Source organism: Condylura cristata, unplaced genomic scaffold (assembly GCF_000260355.1).
Source record: "Condylura cristata isolate star-nosed mole 26May11 unplaced genomic scaffold, ConCri1.0 scaffold00030, whole genome shotgun sequence".
Lineage (NCBI taxonomy): Eukaryota > Metazoa > Chordata > Mammalia > Eulipotyphla > Talpidae > Condylura > Condylura cristata.
This window is the reverse complement of record NW_004567131.1, coordinates 4,182,953-4,206,279: the sequence shown is the minus strand read 5'-3', so window position 1 is coordinate 4,206,279 and position 23,327 is coordinate 4,182,953. Positions and strand designations below refer to the sequence as shown.

General features: G+C 32.9%; 1 protein-coding gene across 6 annotated transcripts in view; it reads left to right on the top strand.

Annotated features, from left to right (window-relative positions):
- Positions 1 to 23,327, top strand: part of CREM (cAMP responsive element modulator) — a 65,879-nt gene that overhangs the window by 24,418 nt on the left and 18,134 nt on the right. For 4 of the 6 annotated variants that reach the window (XM_012731414.1, XM_004691145.2, XM_004691144.2 and 1 more), the window contains exons 4-7: positions 10,842 to 10,988; positions 13,240 to 13,337; positions 13,461 to 13,603; positions 21,026 to 21,214. In XM_012731414.1, the coding sequence (XP_012586868.1) occupies positions 10,842 to 10,988; positions 13,240 to 13,337; positions 13,461 to 13,603; positions 21,026 to 21,214 (577 nt within the window). The remainder of the gene's footprint in view (positions 1 to 10,841; positions 10,989 to 13,239; positions 13,338 to 13,460; positions 13,604 to 21,025; positions 21,215 to 23,327) is intronic. The other 2 variants (XM_004691153.2, XM_004691154.2) reach the window with 1 other exon arrangement.

The window sequence follows — 23,327 nt, the reverse complement described above, 5'->3', positions numbered from 1 at the left end:
CACCAGGGAGGGCCCTACTTTTAACTTTTTAGAAAAACCTTCATACTGTTTGTATAAAGGTTGCACCAATGTACCAATGTACATTTCATTAATAGTGCACAAGGATTTCTTTTTCCCTATAACCTTACCAGTGCTCTTTATTTTTTAACTTTGATAATAGCCATTCTAAATGGTGTGAAGTGAAATCTCATTGTGTTTTGATTTACACTGATGAATAATATAGAACATCTTTTGGTGTCTGTTTTCCATCTGTGTCATCTTTGATGAAATGCCTTTTTAGTTCAGCTGTCTTATTTTTAAATTGAATTGTATGCTTCTTTTGGTTGAGTTGTTAGGGTTGTTTATGTATTTAGGATCTGAATCCTTGTTTGATGTGTGGTTTGCAAATCTCCTTACATTCAGTAGGCTGTCTTTACATTTTAACATTGAATCTTTTTTGTGTGTGTGGGTTTTATACCAAACCAGACTATTTTTGAGTACTGTAGCTTTGAGGTATAGTTTTAACTCAGGGTACACAATACCTTCATTCCTTTTCTTTCTCCAGGATTTCAAGGTCTTTCATGGGTCCATAAATTTTTAGAATTTTTTGTGTTATATTTCTGTGAAGCGTGCCTTTGGGATCTTAAAGGGATTGCATTTAATCTATATATTACTTAGGATAAAAATGTATGTTTTGAGAATATTCTTTCAATCCACGAGCACATAAAGTACTCCACTTCTTTTGTCAATGTCTTATAGTGTACACATTTTTCTTTCACTTCTTTAGTTAGACTTATTCACAATTTTTTTTCTTTTTGATGTGATTACAAGTGGTATTTTCATGATCTCTTTTTCTACTAGCATGTTGTCTGTGTTTAGAAATGTAACATTTTTTTATTTTGATTTTGTGGCCTGGAACTTTACTGTGTGTTATTTCTGACAGTTTTGGTGGCACTTGTAGGTTCTTTATATGTATGTGTGCTATGTAATCTACCTATAGTGACAAGTTATACTTCTTCCTTTATAATGTAGATAACTTTTTTCCTTTGCTCAATGCCTTCCAAACCTATATTAAGTAATAATGACAAAGCGGGGACCCTTGTTTTGTTTAGAGGTTTTATTTATTGAGTATGATGTTAGCTATAGGTTTGTCATATATGTATTTTGTCTCATTTTAATTTTTGTTACTACAACCTTTGTAAATCCCAAACTGTTAAGGGATTACATTTGTAAAACACAAGCTTTGGGAAGTTTTCACTTCACTGAATAACAGTGATGACAGTAGCTTTATATGCTCTCTAGAAATATGAATATTCTCATCCCTGTCAGAGATAAAACTCTAGTGGTTCTCCAAAAAGACTGATTGTAATATTGAATGTATGTATTGAATAGAGACAATATCAAATGAAGGTAATACAAGCAGAAGCAGTTCAGGAAAAACATTTGCTTTTAAACAGGTGTGTTATGTACTGTAGAACTTTATTCTGAAGATAATAAATACCTTTAAAAAAAAGTAGGTATATATTTTAAAAAGTATTTTTTAAAAAGATTTATTTATTTATACATACAAGAACTGGGGTATAGGCCAGAGGTGTGGGGAATGAGAGGATTCACCAGACACAGAGCAGGGAGCAGAATAGGCAGATCCTCTGAAATACACTGCTGAGGGGAGGAGCAGGCAAGACAGGAGAGGTCTGATGTGTCATGTGGGTCAGCTCCGTAGTTAGGGATCGAACTCATGCTGCTGTGGCTGAGGATTGATTGCTTCATAGTGCTGAGACTTAACTAACCCTTGTGTCACCAGGAAGGCCCTATAGTTGCTTTATAAGCAAAGCTCTGTTATGATGCTGTGAACTTATCTTAAATGGTATGTTTTAAATTCCTAAATTTTTGATACTTTGGATTTCTTTTCAAACTTGAAAAATTTCTTCATATCAGTTGGCTCTGAAAATCTATAATTTGACTTATTACTTTGTTTTTAATTTATGGTAAGACCAAATTTCATTGTAATGTTTTTTCTGGAACAAAATTCCCAGATGATCTTATTTATGAATGAGCTCTGACCTTAGGGCTGACACTTAAAAACAAAAACAAAAACAGGACCCTTCCTGGTGGTGCAACGGGTTGGAGTGCAGCAATGCAAAGCTGACTGCAGCTGCTTCCTTGGGAGTTCAGTCCCAGGGAGGTGATCCACATCACCTCCTGACCCCTTCTGACCCACCCGCTGCTCCCCTTAGCAGTGTACTTGTCAGTCTGCCTGTTCTGTTTTCCACTCTGACTCTGGTGAATCCTCTCACCTCCCTTATGCTTCTGGCATATACCCCAATTCTGTATGCATAAATAAATAAATCTTTAAGAAAAGAAGAAAAGACAAAATTTAAGCATTCAATTTGAGTCAATCTTTTTTTATCACAAATTCAGATTTTGACTTCTATTTTTTTGTAAATCTTTGTTATTTCTTCTTTCCCCACCTCAACTTTGATATTTAAAAAAACTATTTTAATCTCCCCACTACATGTAAATCATTAAAGCTCTATATTCTTGACCAAATTTAAGTGAAATGTAACACTAATAAATATAACACAAGTGAGCATTTATTGAATACATAACTCAGTATATGTCAATAATTCTTCTTAATAATATCATGTACATTGATATATACCAACCCTGTAGAAAGGTACAGTTTTCATTCTCTTTTGTAACTGAAGAAAGTAAGACAAAGAGAGGCAAAATAACTTGTTCTAGGATACACAGATGGGAAAGGTAGAGCCAAGGTTAGAATCCAGGCAGTTTGGTTTTATATTTTATTAAGCACCCTACCCTTTAGTACCTGTAATACATAGGTATCCAATGTGCAACCTGACAATTTCAGGGTGTTAATTTGGAAAATCCATAGTTAGAAAATAGTATATGCTACCTTAATTTATTATATATATGCATGTATTATGTAGTAACTATCATATATATAATATATATACTTATATATATTATATATATATATACTGGTACTCCTTCACTGTTCAAATGGCAGGTTAGATTATTTCATATTTAGATCCCAAATCAGTTTCTGACCCTATGTGAAGAAAATGTAAATTTAAGTGATTCATTTTGATACATTAGTAATTATTTCCATATAATTTCTGATACCAATAATCATTTTATGTGTAGAATTCTGAAGCTAAGAGTACAAGAACATCTGGGACTTAAGAATTAATTCTGGTTAAAAATCTATTCAGTCTTTTCCTGGAAAGAAATCTGTTGAATATTTTTTTTAATCCAACAAATTTGGAATCATAGTTTGACTTTTTAAAATCTCTGCAGCTAGAGCATTTTGATGTCTATAAAGATCATGTTTGTTTTCATAGTTGTTTTAAAATATAATAAATGAAGCATCCCACATTGGTTAGAATATAAAATGATGTTCTGACTACTATAAATAGAAAATTCAAGATATTATAAGTACTAACTAGAGCATTGTTTTTAATAGGATAAAAGATTAATGCTTAATTTCAATTTACCCTCACATGGTCATCATTGCTTATTATAAGTATGTATTATCTTTTTAAAGATTTATTTATTTATACAAACAGAACTGGGGAACAGGCCAGAGGTGCAGGGGCAGTGAGAGGATTCACCAGAGTCGGGAGCAGAACAGGCAGTCTGACAAGGTACACTGCTGAGGGGAGCAGCAGGTAAGACAGGAGAGGTCTGCAGTACCATGTGGGTCAGTTCCAGGGTCGGGGATCAAACTCATGCTGAAGCGGCTGCAGCTACCTTGCAGTGTTGTGCTTTAACTCATTGTGCCACCAGGTAGGGCCCCTGTATATAATTTGAGGATGATTTAAATCCTGATACTTAAATCACCTTTTCAAAAGGTGAATTTTTTTTTATCTTCTACATTACTTTTTTTTTTTATTGCAAAAGTTTATTTTTACATCATTTTGTACATTTTTTTTTCCCATCTCAATTGTAATCCCCGCAGGTTTCCCATCACCAAGTCACCCATGTGTTATCACCATAATCCCGTGCATTTCCCTCCCCCCATCCCATTTTTGATCCCATTCCCCACTCCACCCCCACAAAATGTCTCTGGTATATGGTTGTTCATTATTCTTTTTATTTTCCACCTGGTCCATTATACTCCTGCTATGAGTGAAACCATCTGGTATTTTTCTTTCTCTTTCTGGCTTATCTCACTAAGCATGATCTTTTCCAGCTCCATCCAAGTTGCTGCAAAAGACATGTGTTTCTCTTTTTTGGTTGCCGAGTAATATTCCATTGTATGTATGTACCACATCTTTTTTATCCAGTCATCTACTTTTGGGCATTTGGGCTGCTTCCATGTTTTTCCAGTTGTAAATAAAGCAGCAATAAACATGGGGCTACAGGTATCTTCAAAAGGTGAATTTTTTTAAGCATCATAATGAGTTATTTATATTTACAATATCAAAATCAGTGAGCTTCTCTTTTCATTTAGATTATAGATTTCAGATAGTATTTGTTTTATGCTACACACACACACACACACACACACTGATTTGAAGCAACCACATTCCCAAGTGATTCTCTTTAGAATTATAACACAGTACGTATAAAAATGTGAGTCTTAACATGGTTAACTCTTATTAATAAATATTTTCAACTAACATTATCAAGTTAATATCAAATAAAATGTAACTCCCATTAATTCTGCCACTAACTTGTTTAAAAAAGAATTGAGTGTAGGAGAATAAAGATACCTAAATGAGGGCCCTCCCCGGTGGCGCAGCAGGTTAAAGCACAGCATTAAGAAGCTAAAGCCACTTCTGCATGAGTTGGATCCCCACCTGCCCTGGAGGTGACCACATGGCACGGCAGACCTCTCCTGACCCGCCCGCTGCTCCCCTAAGCAGTGTATTTCATCGATCTGCCTGTTCTGCTCCCCACTCTGTCTCTGCTGAAGCCTCTTGCCGCCCCTGAGCCTCTGGCCTGTACCCCAGTTCTGTATGTACAAATAAATAAATCTTTAAAAAAAAAAAGATACCTACATGAAACCAGCTCTACATTTTGTATTGTGTTAACTTAGTACAATTAAATATATGTTTAAAAAATTGAGTGAAATATTTTACGTTTATTCAAGTATTCATATTTCTATTTTTCTGTTTTCAAACTTCAAACATCTGAAATATATTTTAAATGCTTTTTTTTTAAGAAACTGAAAATTTAGAGTCCTATCTTAATATGCAAAATTCAAGACAATTTTGCAACTTTGCTTAGTTTGTTAGTGGAGTTTTGTTGTAATTCTTGAAATTAAGGTAGATACGTAAATTTGATTCTTCAGGCAGCAGAGTTGAAGCACAATCTGCTGTATTGTGAATTCATATGTTTTTCATCCTTTATTAACTGTCTTGTATACAGGCCTGGTAGCTCTATGACATCTGCAGCTACTGTGACATCATAGATCCCATCATAAGGGAGCCTAGCTACAGATTGGAGCTAGTTTACTAGGTGCTAATCAAATGCCAACATTGTGAGGTTTTCCCACTTACAAGTGTCATTACTAGGATTTTTTTTAATTGCAAAGCCAAATAAGGCTGTCAATTACGACATCTTAACTTTCTTCTTCTGATTAACTGCTGTCTATAGTGGGGTTTTCAGTGGATGTGGTGGCATCAGCATAATCTATGTTTCAGGCATCCTATAGAAGAGGATTATTCTTCAGGGGATCTGGAAAAAAAGGTAAATTATGTATATGATGAGTTAATTCTACATGCTTTTAGAGCCTTGTAAATAGACGTATAAAGATCATGGACGATAAAATAAGTCCTTTTTATATTTTAAAATTGTTTTGAACATTGGGCTACTTGAATGTTGGAATGTGATGAGCGTACCTCTTCCTGTGGCTGCTTCTCTTTCTTTGGGCATATTGGGCAGATGTTCCTCTGAGCAGCTTTTCTCAACAAATACCTTTTTTCACTCTTTATTGAGGTAATGTTGGTGTCAAGCACTATGGTTCAGGGGTGTAGATTCACACCTGTTCAGATATATGTTACCACACCAGAAGACACCCAGGTCTTCTCCCCTCATCCTTTGAGCCTTCCCCATCTTTTGTTCCCTGTGCCTTCCTTTTTTCCTCCCCTTTTGGCAGCCTCAATTCTATGGTTCTATGTCTAGGGTTTGTTTTGATTTGGCTTTGTCTTCGACAGCTTCCTTCCACACTTTTCCTCCTCCCACCTTACTCTCGGTCCCCTTACCCTACTTTATTATCTTAATAATTTTATCACTACCATAAGCATGCTTTTGTTTCTTTATCTGTTTTGTCTTTTTGTGATCTAGGAGACTTTCCTTGTTTATTGCTGTATCTCTGCTCTCTAGACTGGTTCACAGGAAAAGCTCCCAATAAATATTTGTTGAATGAATAGAAGAATGAATTGAATCATAAGTATGAATTATTTCTGCGTGATTTTTGCTTATTAAAAAGTTTTGGGATGAATATTTGATATTTATATGAAAGCTTTATTTTTACCCTTGCCTTATACATATTTTCGTTTAAGTGGACTAAATTTGTCCCTGTATCAGTAGCTTCCTTTAGGAAAGAATCCCTCTCCAGAATTTCTTTAGAATTCTCTTTGTACATTATGAATAAACTAATATAATATCCTTTATAAATGGCTCTTCATTATTATTTTTCATATCTTTATTTTCTGTCAGCTCTAACCCAAGAAACAGACCCTAATTTTACCTTTTAAATATTTCCATCTGTTCATTCTACTGTTGTCCCACATCACATTTGACTTAACTGGCCAAAAATAATCTACCATCTTATATCTATATAGAAAAAAAATTCTGCTTTATCCATTTTTTTGGCTTTGGGACTACCGTGCTAGTTCTCTAATCATTGCCTTTCTTTGTTCCTTCTCTCCCAACTGTACACTTTAAGAGTACTGGATATTCAGTTGCAGTTTATGTGGCCAATATGCTAGCATAGTAATAATGCTAAGATGCTGTAAGCAGAGACATATAACTCTACCAAGACAGTTACAGACTGAATGCTAGCCACCAGGTTTGGCAAAAACCATGAGAACATAGATGGTCTGGCAGATCTCTACATCTAAGAGGTTTTGTGTTTTGTGTGTGTGTGTGTGTGTTTTTTCTCCCAATGAATACATCACATCTAGCTGTGGGGAAAGTCTTTTATATTAATTCTCAGTCTTGTATTTCAGCATTTTATTGAAAGAATTGTCCCGTGAGCTTTTGCAGTAACCAGGGTTTAGACATAATGTTTTGTAGAGTTATAAAATATATAGCTCCCCTTCAGAATACAAGAGATAAAATTTGTTATTAGTTCTGTAGCAGGTATTCTTGACACGAATCCACATTGATAAAGCCATTAACTTAAAATCCTGAAAATTATTCTTGAAAGATAATAATATAAGCCTCTTAAAGCATGATTTATACTTATCAAAACCCCCGTCTGTCTTGATCTGTTCATCAGTTCTTTAAAATACCTGATTTCATTGAAATTAGGATATTTCACTCACAGAATGTAAATATGGGTACTAAGTACCTCAATCTACAGAGCTAGTCTATAAGAATACTTATAGTACTTTTGGGTATATTTTTATAGTTTTCTGACACATTAATTCTACCAGTTTTAATGGCTGCAGTTTTAACTGTGTTGCTATAGTGAAGCTGAAATCACATCTTGCCTCAACAATCTGCTCTTTAAACTGTGAACCAGGGCCTTACAGCTATGTTAGTAAACAGCAGACCTTTCGGAGAAGTTTAGAAGGGCAAGACTATTTTCACAGTAATGCTAGGATGTATTTCCTTTTTCCTCTCCTTTGGGATTTGTACACTGAACGGTAAAGCTGTTGGTGCCTTAGCATCAGTCTAGTCAGACTGCACTGGTATCTGTTACATTCTTCACTGCCAGTCACTTGCAGTAAAAAAAAAAAAAAAAAAAAAAAAAGTTTCATTTTAAGATTAAGTAAATACTGCCAGTTGTATTAAATCCTCATCCTTGAGTATATGTTCTTTTAATGTTCTATGTTATGATATTGGGATGATCCTTGAAAACATTTCTGCTCCATACCAAAGACTGAAGAAAAGGACTTGAATAGTTGGGTGGTAGAGTGAACTAACTAGAATTTCTTTCACTGTATACCATTTTTCTCAGTAGAATGGTCATAACCAAATTTTGGACAAAAAAGTATTTGGAAAATATTGTTTCAAAAGCAAATAAAATTAGTTGCAGCATCCAGTAAAACAGTTCAGCAGTGTTTGTTGCTAATAGTAAAATTTGAGCTTTTACAGAGAAATTGTGAATTTTGGAAAACCTACATCTACCTTTTTAAGCTTGATAGTTTCTCTGTATTGAGTTCTGATAGGATTGAAGCTGATTTAAGTGAATGTGGCATTGTGAAATATGTCAGCATTGGGGAATCAATTAGTAAGCCATTAGTTTCCAGATAACCACCCAAAAACATTCATTGGGTAAAGATCTATCTACACTATAAGAGAGATCAGTAGATCTTACTATAACTGATACAGTTTCAGATATAGGTTGCAGCCAACTTTTAAGAAGTAAGTTGAATTCTGTGTAGCATCAGAAAAATCCACATTTTTATTTAAAAAACTGTTAAAATTTCATTTTCCAATCATGTAGCTCTGTGAAGTCCAAACTCTCATCAGATATAGCTACAATAACATCACAGCGGATTCTGTGCTAAAATAGATATGAGGATCTGTTTTCAGTAAACCAGAATTTGTAAAGATGAAAAGAACTCATAAAAAATGTAAAACATTTACACTTTTGTCAATGTTTTGTTTGGGAAAATATATTTATTTTTCATAAAATGTGTATTGATGTTAGTGTATAATGGTATCCTTATTTTTTCATAAATTAATTTTAGCTTTATAACTTGAAACTTCTCAGATACGTTAAATATCAATACTTATAACCAATGGTATGTTAGAAAACTGGCTTGTAAGAGCCACTGTTTACATCTAAACTTTTTGTTCAGCATCACTCCTTGGTAGCTTGAAATCTGCCAAGGTAGGAGTATTTACATTGTGGAAATCAGCAAAGCTTACAAATTGTGGAAATCAGCAAAGCTTACAAATTAGTGTCATCCCTTCCCAAAAGCTAGTTGTTCAATATTTATACATCCTACTAGAAATAAATCACCTCAACAACTCAACAAAGAGTTGTTACTCCTTGAGGTCATCATTAAGTTTTTGAAAGTGTAAAAGCTTCCTGAAACTAAAAAGCTTGAGAATTGTGTTATGAAAGGAATACCTTTTGGCGATTGGCCTATACAGAATGGATGCCTTTTTATAACTTAAAAGGAATTGTCTTTCATGCTAGAAACTAATTAAACATAAATAAACACAGTTTCTTTGTTTAGCTGCTGGTCATAAAATGTGCAGGTTCCATTATGGGATAACCTTTTTCTTTCATCCTGAAATCTAAGGTAGACAGTAATAATCCCAGGCTAAATGTAGTTGTTGGGTTATATGTTGTTTGTCTCTGCCCTAGTTTCTCATTTTTCTTTCTAGCTATTATTCAGGCTCTTGTTGAGGCCCAACTCAAGCTGTTGCTTCTACACAGTCTCTATTTATTATTCAGGAGCTATACTGATACTTTTATTCTGTAACTCTTTATGAATTTCATGTTTCATACAATGGGGCAATTAGTTCTATATTGTGTATTATGTTATTGTTTCTTAAGTGTCTGGTTAATTCTTTCTCCCCTACTACACTTGTACAATGCTCAGCATGTGAGTTCTTCTTCATGGGTAAAAGGCTTTTTATGTTTATATTGACAGAGAAGTGTCCTTCCAAAGGGAATAATGTTTAATTGCATCTTACAAATATTTGCTATAAGCCCAATTTTTAATAATTATTTTAAAGTATTGATATATGTAGATTGGAAATGGTTGGTGTTCCTTAAAATGAGGTCCAGTGCAGAGGCTTCCTTGTTTTAAAACCTGTGGATCTATCACCACTCACTAATAGAAACTGGTGGCATATTTCCTTGCCAAAGTCTTTTGACTGTTTTGAATAGTGAAACTTAATAAAATGAGGCAGAGTTTCTTAGATTACTATACCAGTCTATAGGAGTGAGTTGTTTACTAATCAGAAAACTTAAGTTTTTAATCCAAAATAGTAGCAGTATTACATTTTGCTGATAGGGATTTCTGTTGAAAGAAAAGTAGTTGGAGGCTGGCTGTGTTTTCTTTGCTTTGCAAACTAAGAGGTACCTCTGGCTCCTTTTGGATTCTTAAGCAGTAGGAGAGAAGTGTGAGGAAACCAGGGTAGCTCTCTCTGGGTCAGAGATACTGCAAGCATGAGAGACTCTGGAATTTTTTGGCCTGTGCCTTTTTTGTGATTGTGGGAGTACGAAACCGTGATTTTCATGATTATAGAGGCAAGGCATTGGCTTGTATCTATAGTAATACTGGAATTTCATATATTGAACACTTATTAAAAAATTATTCACCATATTTAATCCTGTGTTCAATTTAAGAAATTGGGAGGGGTAGTATGTACTCTGTCTGGCCTGAAAAAAGGTTCACTGTTAGTAGTCATGAGGTCGCAGTGAGGTCGTTTAACTGCTTTAGAACTTTGTGCTGGGAACATTCTTAATCATCGAAGCATGGGAACTGAAAGTGAGGAGCATGGGTTCTTTAATATCTATCACATCAGAGAATGACTATTCCAGGACAGTAACTACCTCCTAATGGTAAGTATCCCAGTCTGCTTATTATATCTTAGAAGCAGGAAACAGAAAGGAAAAATAGTCCAGTCATAATAGTGAATGGTATTTCTTAAAAAAAAAAAAGTCTACCCTTAATTCTCAATGATGATCATTTTTGCAGGTTTCTGTAGCTGGATCAGGCACCGGAAGAGGCTCCCCAGCTGTAACCCTAGTACAGCTACCTTCGGGCCAAACTGTACATGTCCAGGGAGTAATTCAAACACCACAGCCATCAGTTATTCAGTCACCACAAATACAAACTGTTCAGGTAAGCAGCTTTCTTCCTAGATGATTTGTCTTTGATATTCTTGAGCTTTTGTTTTCTTTTAACTTAATTTATCGTATTTAGTAACTTTCTTCCCAATGTCTCATAAAAATACTTGATCATGAATTTCCTTTTTATGTATGGAAGTACCTTGTGCACTATTAGGTACATATATTTAATTTGAGAGTTGCAGTTTTGTTGTTAGCTCTTACTTGTGTAAGTAATTGTCAGATGAATAATCCTTAGGTTATTGCTGTTTGCGAAAATTCAGATTTATTTATTGAAGTTAAATTCTTTGGAGAAGTTGTCTGATAAATGCAGTGATATTAAGGTGGTAGTCCTGATGTTGTTTTGGTGAATACTCCCATTAATAAGAAGGTAGAGGTATAAGTTTAATTCATTGTGTGCAATTCATAGAAAATAGGCTATTATGGCCACCTTGCTGTTAGGTTCAAGTATCCCTCTAAGATTAAACCTTTGTTTTTGTAGACTTATTGTCTTTGTGATCAAGAGATGAAATTTATTGTTTATTATCAAGATTGACCATAAATCCTTAACATATTTTGTTAAGTGATAGAAAAAATAAGTATTTTTAAAGCATACTTTTCTGTTTACTAAATTTATTTCTGTTCTTTTTAAAGTCAATTTGTTATCTTTAAAATTTGAAATTACTTGACCCTAATTGAAAACTATCTGAGAAAGTATAGATGCATGTATTTATGCTTGTTTGTTTGAGTACAGTTTATTGAAGCATATATATATTTGGGGTAGCAAATCCATATTCATCAAAAGCTTGATTATCTTTACAGCACAGATATCTTTTCCTGTGTTGCTCAGAAGTGTAAATAATGATCAGCATTGTCCTTTGTTTTCTTTTTTGTGTGATGACCCTTTGTTCTAAGAGTTTGTTTTTGACCCTAATTATAAAACAAAAACCCACTTACTTTTGTATTATGCCTTTTATTGAGGTGTAGTTATTTCTACTTAGTTTTAAGTTGACTGATATTGGAAAGAGGTATTACATTTTAGTAGGCTAGATTTTGTTAAATGAATGATTTAATTATGTTTATAGAGAGAGGTGTTAATGGATTTTGTCTTAGAATTTCTACCTGCTAAACAACATGCAAGTCACCTAAATAGTTTATGTGAATTTCAGCTTTTATTTTTCTAAAATGGGTGAAATAAGTAGCTTGTTTGACATAAAGGGGAATGGGATAATGATTATATAAGAGATGTGTAAAAACCCAGTGTAAAGGGATAAATATTGGCAGTGGTACATGATTATGTGACTCTAATACATTTTTCCTATTAAATTTCTCGTTAGAGAAAGTGCTTATGTGTAGGGTATTCATGACCAAAGATGCATGGTTGCATGTTTGGGTGATCATGTATACACAGCTATGTGCTCTAGGAATTACATATTCCTGCTTGTATTGTTGATATTTTAGTAAGCGCTTTTGATTTTGCCCAAATCAAATTCCCATATAATTTGAATTGGAAGTAAAGTGAATTTTGTAAACTCAGAACTACCCTAGACCCTGAATCATAAATCACTGAACAGATTGAAAGCAGTCATGATGTAACATTTTAGTTTCCTGACTTTCTTTAATAGTCATGTTATCATTTTATACTTGAACAAACTAAATCATGCTTAAGCTGATTTAATTTTAAGGAAAAATTGCTTATTCTAACCTTCAAGACTTTATCAAGAGAAAACCCCAAACTTCTTGTAATTATAAATCCTAACTTTAGACTATTTACTCACTTGTCTACTTGCTTAAATATTCCTGTTTCTTTGGACCAATCAAATATCTAATATCAAATCTAAGTCAGAATATCTTTGGACCTAACTCAAGTCAATTGTGATATTGTGAAGAGTGCAGTGAAATCAGGATGCTCTGTCTGCCACTGCTACTCATCCCTTGCTGGATTTGTTAAGTACTTTCAGAATTGGGCTCATAGAACTTATGTGGTCCTGTGACACCGTATGTGATCTTCCAGACATCCTTTCATTTGCATATTTTTAGTATCTATTTTGTCAGTACCATTCTTTCTACATATACTTGTTCTGCAACATCACTGTTTGTGTCCACACTTCTCTACCTTAGCCAGGTTTTGTGAGCCTTCAACAGTGTAAGCGTAGTGTGTTCTGTTCTGTGTACGCCCCCAACACTTATTCCTACAGAGATGTTTAATCACTGAATAAAGGAGATTATATATTTTATGATGCATTTCATAAACTCTTGTGTTACAGGTAGCAACAATTGCAGAGACAGATGATTCTGCAGAATCAGAAGGTGTAATTGATTCTCATAAACGCAGAGAAATCCTTTCACGAAGACCCTCTTATAGGTAAGTTAATTAGGTTTTCTACTATAATGTTTTTTCCAAAAAGGGAAACCCAGTTCTTCCTTTATAGCTTTTATTTTAAATTTCCTTCATTTATCTTATTATTTGTGTTAAATTATATTTCAGAAAAATACTGAATGAACTTTCCTCTGATGTGCCTGGTGTTCCCAAGATTGAAGAAGAAAAATCTGAGGAAGAAGGAACGCCGCCTAGCATCGCTACCATGGCAGTACCAACTAGCATATATCAGACTAGCACGGGGCAATACAGTATGTATGCTGCAATTTGATATGATACAGTGCTAGCTTAAGTGTTCTCTAGTTACACTGAAGCTACTCTGGCTTTGACACTAAATTGTTCCATTTTCAAATGCTTCTTAGTACCTAACTGTATATCATAGAATGATGCCACATGTTAAAGAAGAAATTTGTACTGATAGTTGTCATATATTTTTGAAAGTAAAAATACTTTTACTGCCTAGAATCAAAAAAATTGGGGAATAAAAAACAGGGAGAGCTTTTCCTAGTTATATGTTGATATTCTTGTTTAGTAAAAGTTTAAAACTTAACTGTTTTATTGTCTTTATGGTGCATGCAACATAATATAAATGTCTGTATTTCATTCTTGTTGGCTTTTGTTACCAACAATTATGTTTTAATTACTGAACTAAAAGAGGTATATATTTTCTAAATTATGTTTTATGTGTAATTATTTTCACTACTAGCTGCTGTGTTAATTTGTGTTGTAGTGTTTCCTAGAGGAGAATGGAAGAATGATACTTAATTTTTTTAAAACTACAGCAGTTGGACAGATCATTTTTATTTGAAATTTTAAGCACCAAAAGTTCTAAATAAACAGATAACATTCACTTTTAGTCTTGTTCATTTTAACGGGCTGTTAACTGTGCTTTTTGATCCAAATAAAGCACTAGGTTTTTTTCCCCGGCCAAATCAAGAATACTTAATATATAAAAATAAAATAGTAATATAGTAGAGCTAGGAAGAAAAAAAGGGAAGAAGAAATAGAAAAAATTAAAACAAAATTCACTTAGAACTGGAATATATGTGATATTAAATACTATGTTGGTCTAAAGACAGTGTTACAATTTTAGGTATATTTTCTGTTTCCTCTTTAAAAAATAGTAGTACCTAGAAAGTCTCGAACTTAATTTAAGACTTAAACTGTTATAGCAAGCTGTAATCCTTAATGTATGGTAAGAGTTTTTATAGATTTTTTTTAGAGTTTTACTAATAGTGGTGGTAGATTTACAGTATTAAACCAATTCTTCGGTGATTCTGTCTTAGGGTAGTCCCTACCATGATATTTGGTAGCATTGGGGCTTAATTTGTCTACTATATCTGTATATTGGGGTGTAATTTTCCCTCTTTGGGAACTCGTTAGCCATCCAGAGTGAGGCTAGGAAAAGAAAACTCTCCCTTGTCTATAAGAATGAAACCTTGAAGTTCTCATTGTCATTTCTCTTTTATCACTTCTTTGATTTCTATGGCTTTTTATCTGACACACTGGGAACATATGGTGGGTCTTAAACTTTGAGAGCTTCCTGTTTAGTTTGCAGCATACCGGGGACAACAGTGCTGTGTTTCTCATGTCTACCATCCCCAGAGTGGCCGGGCCGGGCTTGGAACTTCTGGAACCTCCTGTCTGGTCAGCTCTGGCCTTGTGCAGAGAGCTGTACACATTTTATCATCCTCTGTCATGACAGGGGAAGAGTTGGCAATTATAGCTGAAATAATGGTATGGCACGTCAAAATTTGGAGGGTTGATTTAAGTTGTCATCTTAGACATTGCCCTGGCATATCCTAATGTTACTTAGAAATTGATAGAAGCAGTGAATCCCTTTAAGGCAATATGGGGAGGGGTGTGTTGTTAATTAATTTGCCTAGATTAATGAGATGAAATTTTGAAATTAAGAAAACGTACTTGGTTGAGAGAAAGCAGAAGGTAGAGATGATGTGGGGAAGAAACTCTGGTCTCTTCATTGAGTGGGTCAGAGCAAGAAGCTTTATTTTTCCCATCTCAGGTTTATAGTCTTTGAAGTGGGAATAATACTAAACTTTGGTCAAACTCTTAGGTTGGCATGAGGACCAAAGGTGGTAACAGGTAAAAATGGGGAAAGAGACATGCTGTTTTTGGTACAAAATACACAAAACGTAAAGCAGCTGTGGCAGTGTCTCATTCGTGGTCATTAAATTTTTCTCTCCAGCCAGCATTGAAGCCTTTATTTTTTGTGCTCTCAGTAAACACTGATAGTGAGGATTCAGCACGAATGATCACCTTGGGTATGGGAGTAAAACGGTGTGGAGCCAGAGGGGTTCTGATTGAGAATTAGAACACTGAATGTGTAGAAGTCATGAGTTTATCTTCCCCACAGAAGAGGTCTTGGCCTATCTGTTATTTAGGCTGCTTACTTTTGGCTCATGTACTATGAATGGGCAGTTATTTTAATAAATTGTGCTTGTTTTATGTGTGTTGCCCATGTGTAAAATGGCCACTTATTGGTTCATAAAAATCAATACTGACTTTTTAAAAAATGTATTTCTTAGACATTTAGTGATACTTATTTATATTGCTAGTTCTTTTATTTAAGAAGTAAATCCTAACATTTAAACTTTTTAGAAGACTTTTAATTGGAAGGTAAATGTACATACCAAGATTCATTTTTACTAATCATATTTTGGATGCTGAACAGCATAACAGATACTAATGCTTTGGTTTCCTAAATATATAGTAATAGAAACAATTAACTGTGTCCTTTGGATTGTGAACTAGAAAAGTTTATTTTACTAGAATTTCTGGAGATTTTTATATGTATTTGTATGTACTTTTGAGGTTCTTTTGTAATCTTTTGTTGATGAATGACTTTCTTCCAAATTTGCTTTGTTTTTTTTCCCCCAAAGGTATTATTTTAAACTTGTTAAAATGAGTTAGTTGGACTTTAATAAAAGACTTTATATTTCAGAGTTGAAGAAATAAGTGTATTCAGGTTTTTCATATCTAAGCAATTGCATTCTTAAAGTTGAAGTTGAAATTACCTTACAGAAGTTGGCATTGTTACTTTGATTTTTTGTCAATCACAAAAATTAAAAACTGAAATAGAATAGACTACTCCCTGGGCGTAAAAAAAATAATTTAAAATAGGCAGAAATGTATTAACAGCACTAAGAAAGTGAGCTACATTGCAAAATCTTTATTGAAAGTAAAGATCTTAGTGATAGGTTGGTTGTATGCCAGTTAACACTCATTCTTATCACAGAAAATCTGTTCTGGCTCAGGAGAATATTTCTGAGAGACAGGGATTTAGATAATATTAGAATTAGCAAAAAATGATACTTGCTGTATTTAAGTTTTACATTAAATTGAAGAGAATTTATAGTGAAAGCAATGAAAGGAATTTAAATATTTGATGTTTCTTAATTATTTCAACTTTCCACAAAGTTTTTTTTAAAACTTCCACTTTACTATACCTTTGCCAATTAAGGTCTGTCATCGAAGACTTCAAATTATTTCTTTTCTAAATGTCCCTTGTGTCTGTGCTTGCTTCTACTTTATTTTACTAGGAGCATTAAGATGAGTCTTTTAACTCATCTTTACTGGAATTCTTATACACCAAAGGTAAGTGTCAATCCCAATCCATCATTTTGAAAAAAGTCTATGTGAACTTGTGAGCTACTGAAAGAATTCAGAATTCTCAAGAGACTCATGAATCAACACCTATTCCATTTCTTCACAAAAGGAATTTGCACCTGATAAGCTTTCACATTCTACAGTAAATGCTGTTGGATTTACTTTGACTGCAGCTTTGCTTTGATTATCCTAAAGATCAGAGCAAATGTGGAAGCTGCCTTTTTGATGTAAATCTTGCTTTTTTAACTTAGTGTTGCCGTTTATCTTTCTTCTTGGGCACACAATGCTAGGCTTTTAAGGCACAGGACTCACAGATTATCCTGGGCTCACTTTTTATATTTAAATCTGAGCATTCACTTGAAAGAGGGGCTGTTGTTCTTTTTAAAGTTAACAGAATGGCATTTTATTTATGGCTTTTAATTGCTAGTTAAAATAAAGATGGCTTTAAATTATAGATAAATGTTGACTTGTTTATGTATATTAATTAGCTCAAAAATACAAGTTTAAGATTAAAAAATGTTAGCATCAAGTGAAAAGAAATCATATGAAATCATAATTTAAATAAATTACCCTCCTTTATTTGGTCATAAACTCTATCAGTTATCCACCCTTATATTTACCATTTTTTTTGTTCCTTTTTGATTATACAGGGCTTAAAAATATTTTTTGTTAAAACTTATTTTTTTACAAAAAAATCTTTTTTATAGAAATTCCTTAATTTTCATCCCTCAAGTAATGTTACCCTCACTTCAATAATTTTAATAGTTCTTATAGACAAGTGCTCAATAACAATGAGTAGTGGAAATAGAGATTTTTTTTAGACCCAATTTTATGTCCCAAAAATATTTTTTAGAATTTATTGCCCAGACTAACTGAGAGGATTGATGATTATTCTGGTTACCATTATATATGGTAAATTGGGGATGAGGAAACCATACTAAATATCATGACTATATAAGGACCTATATAAAGACATTTGTGTAGTAACTAAAACTAATTTAGTAGGAGAGTACTTAAGTAAACTGATGAATTGTCTATTTAGACAAAATCTTTAATAATTTAAGGTCTGTATATCTTATGTTAAGTGAGTGTAGTGTGATTTACTTAATTATGGGATATAGTTAAAGTGAAACTGGAGGAAGGAAAAATGTTATATACCACCTAGAGGATGAAGACAGGAACCTAACTGCTAGCCATCATTACTGTGAAAATATGCTATGCTAGTAGGTTTAAATCAGTTAATAATGCACATTGAATTAGAATTTAATTATTCTAATTCAATGTGTATTATTTAATAACATTGTTATATTAAGGCATACTTAAAAAAAGGAAAATAAGGATGCATATAGTCTAAAATAATAGGACACTTTTACTTCTGCTTAAGTCCCTATCAGTGTTCAAAGTCCACAGTAGACATTTCATTGTTAACAACAAAAATGTATCTAGCTGTAGGTATGAACTTTCATGCTTGATTTGTATGTATCAGTCCAAGAACGCATTAATAAAACTTAGCTCTTTAAAGTAAAATTAGTGGGAAAAATCAAGATATTTTATTTTCTTTAGTCACTAATGGCCTCGATAAAGGTCAGTCATTTTATTTTAAAATGATTAGCCAAACATAATATCTGGGATTTGTTTTAAGGTACTCAAATCAAATTTAAAAACAAAACAAAACACTGGGGTGAGTATGCTACAAAATTTCCAAGCTTTTTAAGTATGTAACTGAACTCATTCAGTTAGTTTCATCATATTTCTTTCTACTGTTTAATTTCTCTTTATGTGTTTATGTAACAACATTTTCCATCTCAAGATTTTTTGAACATGCACACAAACACACAAAGCCGATTTTAAATAATATGAAGCAGCAGAGGTGTAAAATGAGAAGTAACATTTTAAATGAAAAGTCCTCTGTCATTTGATAATGTCAAAATCAAACACCTTTGTCATTTAGAAAAAAACAGAAATGTTCCCCCCATAGTGCCAGCTTTGTGTGTGTGTTTACATGTCTAATTTTTGTTTTCCACATCTAACCATGTGATTTGATCAGAAAATAAAATAAGCAGGGGAAGAAATTTTTGATATATCAACTTTTCACAGCGTTAAAGTACTTAAGTTTTTGTTGGAATTGTGGAAAAATACTACCCGAGGAAAAAGGGAAAAGTATGAAAAGAAAGAATTTATGACCTAACTACCTTATTGAGCAACTATACAATTTTTTAATGATTCAAACACATGATAATTGTATTTACATTGAAAAAAGTTGATTGTCAGAATTTAAATCCATACTTTTTTAGACTCTTCTACATTCACAAGTAGCTTACAGTGATTAAAAGAAAGTCTATCTTAAGTAAATGGTAACCACTTATTTATCTTATTTATTGAGTACCTGCAATATGCGAGACATTGTGTTTATATATTGTGGCTATGAACTGTCTATGCTTGTTCTTTCTAAAGCACTTTCTATGATAGCAAACATTGTCAACTGAAAATACACATTCAAATATTTAGTTTCATATGATAACATGAAATTCATGTCCAACCATTAAGCACAAGAAAGGAGTATCTCTTTTTTTTTCATACTTTTGAGCAAGTTAGATATATTTAGATTTCTCCCTAACCTTTTTATTACAGAAGTGAATCATGACAGCCTTGAAATCTTTACAGAGTCAAGGTGAAATCTTGCTTTTAAAATGTGTGCAGAAAATAATGCTCTAATGCTGTAGGTGAGCCAGAGAGAGTGATATTACATCAGGGTTTCTCAACTTCAGCACTATTGACATTCTGCAACTAATTCTCCAGTTTCTGTCAGTCATATTCTAATAGTAGCCTGTCAGTGAACCAAAACACAGAGATTATATCCATGTTGAAATCTTTTTAAAAATATCCTATTTTTCTGTATTGGACAAATTTAGGTTAAAAGAACTCTTACCTTGTTAATAGTTCAGACAGATCTATATGATAAAGTCATCACCTGTGTGGTCCTTTGCTTAGATAGTGTTAAAAATATTTTGGTATGACTTGGAAATATTGAGAATATAATTTAGATAAGAACAGTAACATTCCTGTAAGGCTTACTTTTGACTTGTATTTTTCTGCGGTGTGTTACTTTTATCTTCCTTGTAAAGTATAGTTATGGGAATAGCCCTTTGTTCTCCTTGAACTCTAATGCTTAAATAAAAAATGTGGTCATTGTCTTTATGTTAAAGAAAGCAGAACTCTCAGATATTTTAAATAGTTCTTGTCTATTTGTCAGTGAAATTTTAGAGCAAAACATTTGATCAGTTGTTCTTTTGAAACTTTCAGTTAATATGTTAACTTTTAAACATTACTGGCAAGTCTCAGTATTTAGAGGACTTCTACCTCATATTTGTTGCCATGGCTGCAGTTATTCAATACTTGAAAGAGACAAATATTATAGAACAAGTTTTTTCAATACAATAACCTTTTCAGTCCTTTTCTGGAATTAGCTTCAACTTTTCAACATAACAGGCTGCTCCTGAAATGGTCAAATAAGTCAAAATAGTGAAGGTTATAATTTTGAGGTTTAAAACTAAAATATAGGATATCTATTTCTCTAAAAGCATTTTTGATAATAAATTAGAAGAGTATTAGTTAAAGGGAGGAACAAATTCACTGGTGATGCTCAGTGGCTTTCACTGATGATGTCTTAAATGTTAAAGGAATGCTGTTTATAAAAATGTATGAAAGAATGGAGAAAATCAAATTGAACCTTTTCCTTGTCTGTATCTCCACTCTTCCTATGAAATAATAATTTGGTTGGATGGATGCCACAAAGTAGGAAAATTCTGTAAGTCCTGTGTTTCAAGCAATTTTGAATATAAAATATTTTTAAATGTTTATGATTTTTTTCAAAATGTTATCTATGAAGGGAGGACCTTATGTTCCGTCTCAACTTCAACAAAAAGAAATAAGGGGACATGAGAATACAAAGTGGTAACCAGTAGACCCAGTTATATTCTTCCAATATGAGATTATTAAAAATGAATCTTGAAATTCTCTAATATTTCTTTTCTTTTTCTGTTAAGTTGCTATAGCCCAAGGTGGAACAATCCAGATTTCTAACCCAGGATCTGATGGTGTTCAGGGACTACAGGCATTAACAATGACAAATTCAGGAGCTCCTCCACCAGGTGCTACAATTGTACAGTATGCAGCACAATCAGCTGATGGCACACAGCAATTCTTTGTCCCAGGCAGCCAGGTTGTTGTTCAAGGTATATTTTATTAATCCTAATACATTTAGAATACCTATAGATTACTTTATCACAATTTAGTTTTTGAATATACAAGAGGTAGATTTTTATGAGGGGGAAGACACTGATTTGTAGAAAACTATTTTGAATACATTAAGCAATATAAATAAATTGTATGTTTTTTTACTTTTTAGCAGGTTTTACTGGCTCTAAAGAAAGGTTAAATTCAGAGTAGCATGATAGAAAACAAAGTTGGAAAATTGAATACATTTTAAAATTAAATATCCATCATTTGGGGGCTATAGATCTTGTACCTAATATATTTATATTGCCAAATCTTAGAGGTTTGTGATAATGGGTTTTTCCCTAGCTGTTAGTTCAACTCTAACTTTTAGACAATTCATTTCAAAAAGACATTTTATTTTTCCTTTAGACCATTCTTACTATGTTTGAATTCTGAGGTAACATTTCTACCTCTTATGAAAGCCGACAGTGTGACATAAAACTGGTTTGTAGCCCTAGGCTATTAAGATAGATTTCCAGTTAAACTCGTTATATATTATTTTAATTTTATTCAGTTGTGCTCATTATAATAAGGAAGTAATAGAACTTTCATCTTCATTTCCTCTTGGTCCATTTGCTTGGAATTTATGATGTAGCACTAGTTTTAAGAGAAATATTATCAGTTCTTTTAGTCTGAAAGGTTTTAAGTATGGAAAAAAGAAAATTATAATTGATGACTCATGATAATTAATTTTACTCTTAGGTATTTTAGGGGTTAATGTGGACTGTATATAAGTATATGAAAAACTTAAGTGGTGGCACTTACAGAGTAATAAAACCAGTTTTACCCAATACTTTAATGTTTACTTTTAAATATAAAAGTAAAGCCACCAATGCTGTTACCCTCAAATATACGAACCCTACATATCTAAATGAGTAATCTTAAAGAATAATTTCTCCTACTTTTTTTTTTAAGTAAGGAAAATCTACTGTAAACTTGATTCTTTAACAAGGAGAGTTAAAAACAACTATGTTTGACATAGATAATACAAACATAAGTTTTGTGCTTTGAGGTTTTTATTTAAGACTTGTTTGTTTATGTTCTGTTAGCTTTATAGTCTTACCTTTCACATGTAGGTCCCTTTTCCACAGAGGTTCACTTCTGTATGTTGTATTTGTTAGGAGCCTTTTTTTTTTTCTCTACATGTGAATCCAGTATTCCACTATTAATGGTTGTTTTTTTCCCCATTAATTTATGGGGCAACCTTAATTATACAGTAGGTTCATCTGTTTCAGAACTCAATTCTGTACTAATGGTCTTTCTTTTCTATGCCAAATACCATATTGATGTTATCTTACAGAACAAGTTCTCTAAGTGTTATTTAGCTGTTTGTGAGTTGTTATTTTGCATGCATCTCCAGATTAAAACTATTCCATAATATTGAATTTCTAAATAATAGTGTCAGTGATGAGGTTGCATTTATTTATAGGTTATTTTAGGGCAAACTGAAATCTTGATAATGTTGAATTGACCCATTTAAAATCATCGGATGTTTAATTTATTCAGGTCTTATTTAACATTTTAAAATTTGGGGAGTGTTTTTAGATTTTTTTTTATGGAGGTAACATTGATTACATTGATTTATAATACTGTATGTATAAAATTTCCTGCATGGAAATCTTTCAAGTTCTTTGCTTAGTTCCTAAATGCTTTGTGGGTTTTTTGCTATTATGGATGGCACCTTTCTATTTCCTAGTTGTTTCTAGTATAGAGAAATACTTTATTATCAATAAAAAATTTGATATGTCAACCTTGTTGAATCTGACTTAATAATATGCAGATTCTTCATGAATCTGTGTACTCTATATGAATGTTTATATCAAATACAAATAAGATGTTGTGTTTCTCCCTTTCCAATCTTTAGTCCTCCTGTTCTCTTTTTCTCCTTTATTTTTTTAAAATAATTGGAAGTTCACATGAATTATTTTGTGTTTGAGTTCTCAGTCTTTATGTTGATTGAGTCCTAAAATGGTTCTGGTATGAATTAATGATTGTGCAGCTAATTGAAATGTGTGCTGGCAGGTAGGGAAAACGTTTTTTTTCTCACACCACCACTCAGTTCTATGCACC